The sequence below is a fragment of the Octopus bimaculoides genome, chromosome 19, assembly GCF_001194135.2.
Source record: "Octopus bimaculoides isolate UCB-OBI-ISO-001 chromosome 19, ASM119413v2, whole genome shotgun sequence".
Lineage (NCBI taxonomy): Eukaryota > Metazoa > Mollusca > Cephalopoda > Octopoda > Octopodidae > Octopus > Octopus bimaculoides.
Window position 1 is genome coordinate 47,769,773 of NC_068999.1, and position 9,555 is coordinate 47,779,327.

At 36.6% G+C, this 9,555-nt stretch overlaps 1 protein-coding gene across 2 annotated transcripts in view; it reads left to right on the plus strand.

The window, feature by feature from the left end:
* The window catches only part of LOC106877029 (GDP-L-fucose synthase), an 11,566-nt gene extending 8,370 nt beyond the window's left edge, over nucleotides 1–3,196 (plus strand). For both annotated transcript variants that reach the window (XM_014925811.2, XM_014925810.2), the window contains exons 8-11: nucleotides 692–823; nucleotides 905–984; nucleotides 2,109–2,208; nucleotides 2,414–3,196. In XM_014925811.2, the coding sequence (XP_014781297.1) occupies nucleotides 692–823; nucleotides 905–984; nucleotides 2,109–2,208; nucleotides 2,414–2,469 (368 nt within the window). In that variant the 3' untranslated portion in view covers nucleotides 2,470–3,196. The remainder of the gene's footprint in view (nucleotides 1–691; nucleotides 824–904; nucleotides 985–2,108; nucleotides 2,209–2,413) is intronic.
* The last annotated feature ends 6,359 nt before the right edge of the window (nucleotides 3,197–9,555 follow it).

Below are 9,555 nucleotides of genomic sequence, written 5' to 3' on the forward strand. Positions count from 1 at the left end.
TTTCGGCTGATATACCCTCCAGTCTTCTTCAGGTGTCTTGGGGAAATTTCGAACCTGGGTCCTCATTCCTAAGGTATTTTTCGATGTTGTTATTATTATTGTTATTGTTCAGGTCATTGCTTGGAATCGAACTTGGAATCTTGGGATTAGTAGCCTGCGCTCTTAACCACTACGCCATATGCCCGTGGGCAATTATGGAGTGAATTTTAGGGCTTATAAATCTAATATTTTTTTCTATCCTTCCTCAATATAAGCCCTAAAATTCACTCCATAATTGCCCACGGGCATATGGCATAGTGGTTAAGAGTGCGGGCTACTAACCCCAAGATCCCGGGTTTGATTCCAAGCAGTGACCTGAATACTAATAATAATAATAATAATAATAATAATAATAATAATAATAATAGCAACAACATCGAAAAATACCTTAGGAATGAGAACCCAGGTTTGAAATTTCCCCAAGATACCTGAAGAAGGCTGGAGTGTATATCAGCTGAAACGTGTTAACAACAAACAAGATGAGGACAAAAATCCGTTGAATGTAAATAATGTACACAATTCCTCATCTCTTAAATATAGAATTGTAATGTATATGTTGTTTGCACATTTATTTGTAATTTTTTTTTAATGTAAAGAAATATTTGTGAGTCATGAATTGATGTTGATTTTAATGTATTTTTATTCTCTTTAGAAAACAATACACCAGTGACAATTTTTGGTACTGGAGCACCCCGAAGACAATTTATCTATTCTTTGGATCTGGCACATTTGATAGTATGGGTCTTACGGAACTATGAAGAAATTGATCCTATCATATTGTCTGGTAGGTGTTGATTTTCTACTTGTAAACATAATGTCTTAAATAAGTTATTGATCTTTTATTATGTTGCTATATTTTTTTCAGTTGGAGAAGAAGATGAAGTTTCTATCAAAGATGTTGCTGATATGGTGATAAAATCAATGAATTTTACTGGAGAAGTAATTGTATCCTTTTATTGCTAATTGTCACAAATATTGGGGCCTCCAGCTCATCAAATTCAGTCAAACCTTCCAACCCATGCCAGCATGAAAGATGGACATTAAAAGATGATGATGGTTTCTGTGATAATTACTTACTGTAATTGTTTCAATTTATTCTGTTCTATTTCTTAAAGTATTCCTATGTTGAAGATTAAGATATAAGGTTACTAGCACATAGATATTCCCCTCTCCAAATCACAACATAGACTCAGCCATTAAACTGAACCACCATGTTGCTCACAGGATTGTTCTAATAACATAAAAATCCCTGACATTAACATCAGTAACACTTGTCACATCTTTGCTATTCACTCAGAGACAAAATGTACAACACCTCACCTGAACAAAAGTACAAACCTAAATAATTTACAAGAACAACAACAACAGCCAGAATTGTCAGTTTACTAAATGGGATACCATCAGGATCTGTTGTTTTTATCCAAGGTAGACATGATGTTTGCCTAGATGTGCATTGATATATGTAGCTGAGATATGCTTGATCTTTGCACACCTCTTCAAAACATATACATAGGTTCATATACAGATTGTGTCACTCACCCTATCGCTATTCTTCATATTCAGCTGAAGAACAACATTAATCCTACATCAAACACCTAGAAACCTGACACCAAAACAACTAACTTGAATCAGTTTCTACTAATTCCTTAAACACAACCAAACATCACACACTCCATAAGCATACCACACAAACACACACACACAGACAAAATAACAGCAAAAATATACCATGCATGTACACACATACATGCACCAACAGCATAAACATAGCACACACACACGCACACAACATAACTTAAACACACCACACACAAACTCACTTACACAGAACAACACCATAAATACACCATGCATTCATACACAAGAGCATAAACATATACACAACATAAGCATACCACACACACACGCACAAACACACACACACAGACTTACATGCAACACTTGGCTCATTTTGAAGCTGTGAGACAGGATGTAATATCCCTCACAAACCCACTCACAACATTAAATCTTTAGATTTCAATTTCGCTAAATATTTTATTTGATTTGTGTTTTCCTTAACTCGTGCTTAGTACGACACCAGTATGTCAGATGGCCAATTCAAGAAAACAGCCAGCACCACTAAACTTAGGAAATATTTACCAAATTTCAAATTTACACCAATTGAACAAGGTACTATGAACTTTATTCTTTGTTTAAAATAACTTGAAATTTACTATGTCATTTAAGTTGAATAAACTGACTTGAGCAGAGCTGTTTATATTCTGTCACCAGTACAGCATAATGTCACTTAACTCTCAATTGTATTATCTTACTCTAAAGAGTGATTGCAGGAGGTAAAGTTATTAATTCTATTGTTAATTATGTTTCTTTTCAGGTATCAAAGATTCCTGTGATTGGTTTGTCCAAAACTTTGAAAGTGCACGAAAGTGAAATGAAGTTTCATGTAATGACAGCAGACTGCAGTTTTTGTTGTATAACGAATGAAATAGAATTTTTTCTAAATTTTTTTCTGTGAATTTTAAGATTTGGCTAAAGAATCTACAATGCCAAATTTGTGAGGGGCAAAAGGATAAGTCCATAACTTGCTATATTTTTGTTGGTGTATAATTGAAGGATGAGGGATGTTTATACAGACAAGCTTGCATACATTGGCTGTATGTGAAAGATTATCAACATGGGTTTTACTTTAGGATATAACTAACAGAGAGTATAATATTCAGTGTTTAAAGAAATATCTCCAAAGAAGGATTTGCATAAAATGAACAGATAATGAAATTCAACTTTTGTAGATTTATCTCCAATTTGGGAAATAATTTAGTTAATATTTTTTAGATGTTTTAAAACCAAAAACAGCCTTTTTGTTATCCTTACAAAAAGAAGAATACTTATCTTCTTTAGTGGTGTATTTGTTTTACTTGGAAGCTTGTTGCTAAGTGATTTATTAAAATATAAAAGGTTTTTCTTATAATGCAAACAGAATTTGAGGATAATAATAATAATAATAATAATAATAATAATTGATAATAATAATAATAATAATAATAATGGAAAATTATGAAATCTGTGTTGATTACTGATGGCATTTAAATAGTGGTAAAAAAAACAGTGCTTGAATTTTGGAACCTATTTTTCAAAATTAAACGGATCTTTTGCAAAACACTTGTTTTATATTTTTTCTTAACTAATATATGCTGCTGCTGTTGTTTTTCCCAGTCTGTTTCCAGCTGTTATTGCTTGCGTCTGGCTACTATGGCCTTGGGGGCTGTATCATGTTTATTTGTTGTCATAGAAATGTTGAAGGATTCAGTGTTGCTTGGATAAGGATCAGACAAGCTGCCAAATGGACAAGGGTCAAATAAAATGCCAAGTGGACAAGGGTCAAAGAAGTTGCCAAGTGGTCAAGGATCCTACAGGTTGCCAAGTGGACAATGATCAAGCGTGTTCCCAAGTGGACCAGCATCAAACAAGTTGCTAAGGGGACAAGCAACAAATAAGTTACCCAGTGGACAAATATGAAGCAAGTTGCCAAGCGGAGAAGCATCAAACAAGTTGCCTAGTGGACAAGCATCAAACAAGTTGCCTAGTGGACAAGCATCAAACAAGTTGCCAAGTGATCAAGGATCAAACAGGTTGCCAAGTGGACCAACATCAAACAAATAGAGAAATGAGTTGCAACGTCACTGGTGCCAAGCTGTATCACCCTTTGCCTTTCCCTTGGATAACCTCAGTGGTGTGGAGAGGAGAGACTGATATGTATGGGCAACTGCTCGTCTTCCACAAACAACCTTGCCCAGACTTGTGCCCCAGAGGTTAACTTTCTAGGTGCAATCTTATGATCATTCATGATTGAAAGAGGTCTTTTATAAAAACAATTGTCAAAATATTTTGTGTATTGTAGAAGTATAACCACTTTATTCTAGATAAATTTTAACAATAAAATTTTATATGGACCCTGGTTGAGAACCACTAGTGTAGATTATCAGATAAGAGTTATTGAAATGTTGGCTATGGAATTGTTCTATACTGGCCTGAGTTGGACTGTTTGACAGAATCCAAAGGGCCCAAGGACTGCATTGGGTTCCAGTATCTGCTTTGGCATAGCTTCCATGGCTGGATGCCCTTCCAAATGCCAACCACTTTACAACATGTACTTGGTGTTTCTCTTTTTTGTGCCACCAGCATGAGTGAGGTAGCCATGCAGTTACCTCATTGGTGTGACCCTGAAGGGAGCAGTTTTTATGCTAAGAGATGAGGAGTAAATCTATGAGAGAAAAACAGAGTAAAACAGGTTTCTTGCTGTAGAGGAGTCACATGGTCACCCATATTTTAGAACAGAGGGTGGGAATGATTAGGGGGAGCTGGAAAAAGAAAACAGCGGGGATAAGGTATATTGGTTGTTACTTTCTCAGTGTGATTTATGTCATCGTAAGCTAGGTGAATGGGAAGATTCTAATGGAGAGAATATTAGACGAGTTACAATCTCTATTTATGAACATGGCAGAAAATGTATGGATTCTCTGTTCACTCCAAACAAAAAGATCATATTAAAAGTTTATGTAAGAAGTGTCATATATTGAAAGTAACATCTGGGTTTGTTGAGAACCTGAATTAAATGCATTTGAGAGAGAGAGAAACATGCTGTTGACTTGAATGGAAATATGATTATGAAAACGATGATCCATAACAGAAACAGCTGTCAGTTGCTGTTTTACAAATCTGTATTGTTTTTGTTGTATCCCAAGGATGTTTCCAGATGTTATTTGCCTGCACCTGACTGTTACAACCTTGGGGGTATATTGTTTATTTATTATTATTATTATTATTATTATTTTTTTGTGATGAAAACATTGAACAATTCAGTGTTGCTTGGACGAAGATGAAACAAGTAGTCAAGTGTCAAACACGTTGTAAAATGGACAAGGATCAAAAAAATTCCCTAGTTTCCAATAGGTAATATAGTTTCTTAATACAGAAAAGAAAAAAAAGGTACAACAAATGATAATAGGGATGATGGTTGTTTTAAAGTGGCTCAAAGATTTAATCTCTGTAGATGTAGAAATTGGTTACAGATTGTGGAAACCTAAAACATGTCAATGTTCCTGAATGTGAGATTTAAAATATGTTGAGAGAGAAACTGGATGTAAATGCGCAGCTTTAAGTATAATTATACGATGTGTACGAATGATGACGACAGCTGTTTAGCCCTTTGCCTACGGGCTGTGTATCGCATGCAATACATAGGACGTATTTCCCTGGAGTTCATGCATCATATATGATACACATTAAGGCGGCGAGCTGGCAGAATCGTTAGCACGCCGGGCGAAATGCTTAGCGGTATTTTGTCTGCCGTTACGTTATGAGTTCAAATTCCGCCGAGGTCGACTTTGCCTTTCATCCTTTCGGGGTCGATAAATTAAGTACCAGTTACGCACTGGGGTCGATGTAATCAACGTAATCCCTTTGTCTGTCCTTGTTTGTCCCCTCTATGTTTAGCCCCTTGTGGGCAATAACGAAATAATATATGATGCACATTCCCAATTTTTTTAAACCACTAGAATAACTTGGGATTTAAGAAAGAAAACCTTTATATAAGAAAGCAAACTTTTATAGTACTCAGAAATTTCACATCTACATCCGTTTCCGCACCGATCGTCGTCCTTGACCTACTATTTGCATTTGATTGCACCTTCCTATCGTATCTAACTTCACTAAGGCAACCAAGGATTTTGGCCTCACTGTTAGTCTGAAGAAAACTGCAGTGCTGTTCGAGAAACTGCCGTATGCCACATATCAACCACTGCATATCAACATCGAAGGACAAGCCCTTAACGCAGTCGAATACTTCACCTACCTGGGAAACGTAATTTTTAAGGACGTTGACAACTGCATTGCTAAAGTCAACACCTCTTTTCGACATCTGCTGAAGCGTCTATGGCAGAACCATGCACCGCACCTGTACACGAAGATCAAAATCTACCTGGCAGTTGTCATTACTACTCGCCTTTATGGGTCAGAAGCTTGGGTACCGTTCAGGATGCAGGTCTTCATACAGAAACTGTTATAGCTTCTTAAAGATATTGCAAGCTCTTCTGAAGTTGATTAAAGCCATTGCAATATTGGAAACCCTTCTATATCTTCAGTAGGAATCTCATGATCACAAGTGTTTCGCCCTTTACCCTGTACACTTCTCCTGAATGGATTAGCTGTAGTCAATGGAAGGGTTCCACCTGCAGTCTCTTGTCAACCACAGCGCCTTGAACTGGTTTCGGTTGCTATGTTGAGATGTTTTTCTTCAGTCGTCTGGATTCCAAACTAATTTTCTGCTAGAAATGGCCCACCGATCTCGTTGGGAAGCTATGATAAACACACATGTATCTGGGCAAGAATTATCTTTCTACCACCAGCCTTAGTTCAACCAAAACCTTGTAAATTTGGTTGATAATTTCTGTGTAGAAGCCCCTGTTCTTGCACTTGGATGAGGTCAAAACTGGGAGCTTCAATCCGTAGCCTACTTTTAACTCTTGTCTGAGGGTACCTTCCACCTTTCCTGCAACCACTCTTGGAGACCCTGAAAAGAATTGTCAACGCTGTTCATTTTCCTTTCACCATTCCATTGCAAAGATAATTGATTACTTTATCGATATATTGATTGAATCAATTTATATTGTTTTGCGATTTATTTCTTGTATTTTTTAATTAGTAATAGAATTTCTTCTTCGTGTTATTCTTAGCTAACAGCTTCATAGTTTTATATTAGTTTATAGGATAGGTGTATACATTACTTCGCAAATCTATTATCTAACTCGGTATTAATCAAAACACACACAGCATACACACATATACGCGCACATACTCAAGCACACGCACACATACACACACAACCACCCCTCATACACACACATGATCGCAAAGCGCCCACACGCAAATAATAACCAGACAACACGCGCACAACATAAACCATTCATATGAATAGACATGTAGCATAGATATAATAGAGAGATCGTGCACATAAAATAGCTGCAATAAACTTTAAAAGTTATTTATTTAATATGGACAATGAAGATATTTAAGGAAAAGAAACATGATTTTATTAAGCAGTTTATTTCAATTTCAGCGTAAGGTTAAAATACTTCGCTGAACCTGATTTTTGGCAGTTTTCTCGTTTTGTTTTTGCTAAATGTCATGCTGTCAGCATTGGTAAAACTTGTGACCTTTTCAAAAGCATAGACACATCAAAGGAGGTGCCAGTCAACAGGCAATTGCCAGATTATGATAATTGTCACAGACAAGTATTCCAAAAGGTAAAGCTTCATATTTTTTCTCTACCTCCTCATTTCAGTTATCAGTCCATAAATAAAATCGCATCGCATTAAGTACGTTGTCTGCCCATCATTCATTTCGTCTTTCAAAAAAATATTTTATGAGCAGATTTTAATTTTTTACAGTGGATTTATCAAATTTTTAGCTCCTAATATCGATCATTATGTCATGTAAACACGTTGTGCTGTTTCTCCTAAAAATAACCGATATATTGCATAAGACAGACGTTTACTTGTTTACCTCAGCTACAGACAGTTCTTTACCGTTGCTTTGAGACTAATTAAATAATAAAATATAATAATTAAATAACAAACTGTAGTAATTAAATAATAAAATATAATTAAATAACAAAATATAGTAATTAAATAATAAAATATTGTTCCCAATAAATTAAGGACAGTCGTCATCACAGGCGCAGGCATGGCTGTATGGTTAAGAAGCTCGCTTTGCAACCAGGTGGTTTCGGGTTCAGTCCCACTACGTGGTATCGCGGTACTTTGGGCAAGTGTCTTCTACTATAGCTTTGGGCCGACGAATGCGTTTTAAGTGAAACTGCGTGGAAGGCCGTTGGTTGTATACATACGTACATACATACATACATTCATACATACATGTTAACTACATCCCAAAGATGGAGCCTTGTATCTTTGTTGGAAACTGGCTCCCTCCTCAGTGGAAGATTTATAATAATTAAAAACTAGAAGAGACATACATAAATACATAAACGTATGTATGTATGTGTCTTTCTTTTGACAACCACAATTTGGCGGTTCAGCAAAAGTGACCGATAGCATAAGTACCAGACTTAAAAGATAAGTACTGAGGTCAATTTATTCGACGGAATCCTTAGAAGTTGTGCCCCAGCGACTGGAACAAATAAAAGGCAAAAGACTTTAACGACTTGACCAAAGATCTTGCCCTCACAAATCCAATGCCCAGTTTTTAACGTTTGGACTCAAGCTATGGAACTGGTTTCGATGAAAATGTCTGAGTCACAAATCAGAAGAAGTGTCATCTACATCCTTTACCCATCAACATGACTTCTGCTTCTGCCAAGATGCGATCAGTCTGTCTGAGAGAGTCTCTTGTAACCCAAACAAATGGCACCACTTCATTGACATCCTGGAGTCTCAAAGCCGTGACACTCCATAAAAGGAGGTAAAAATATCTATCTTCCCCCAGCTTATTCAGGGCAACGCATAGAACAATGAAACTGCATCAAGACCTTTCTAGATGCCTTGAAGTATGATGATTGTGGCTAGGAGATTATTGGAGCCTTCAAAATGGTGAGATTTCTGATGAATCCCTTGTGTGGCTTTACCAAGTTTATTCGATTTTTTTGCCTTTGGGACAACAAGTACATCAGAGACAGGCGCTCTACCACAGGAATAAGCAACCTTTTCTTCGAGAAACGGGCCGAATGAGACACAGCTAATTATCAGACGGGCTGCACTACAGAAAAATGTAAGGAAATTTTTCGTTAGATATACCATTCAGAAAATCCAGTGAGGAGTAGTTTGCCCATGACTGTCCTAGAATGTACAGAATTGCCCATGATGCTCAACAGAAAAAGAAAGATTGGGACAGTTTTGCCGCAGGGATTCGTGGTTTCCTTGGCAATCGCAAGGCAAAAAAATATGTAGAGTTGATTGAGACTGTTGAAAAACTGCAGCAAAATAGGTTGTGAGATGTCTCTAAAAGTTCATTTTGTTGGTACTCATTCTGATGATCACGGAAGCGTATTCAGAGGAACAAGGCGAGCGCTTCCGCCAGAGTTTACCGAACTTTGAATGTCGCAACCGAAGAGCGAATAATGACGACATGATGAGATACGATATTTGGGGAACTGATACGTGAAACAGTTCTACATGACAAACTACTTGAAAAACTACTCACTTCAAACCTCTTGTGGTAAATTTCGTGTAAATGCAAGTTTAATTTGTTTCATATATTATTTGCCTCATACTTTCTCGACCATTTTCCCCATATAGGAAATAGGTAAATTTCAACATTCCCTAACCATCCGTCATCCATACGCTGGTTTCTAATAAAGAATCAAAACTTCATCGCTGCAATTTGGATAATAACAACAATAAGCGTTACACGTTGAACTGTTGAACAATCTTGCATATTTTTACTGTTCTGCTTTCAGGATGTGTTTGTAAAGTGCGTGTTTACCCGAAAATCTCAGCTTTC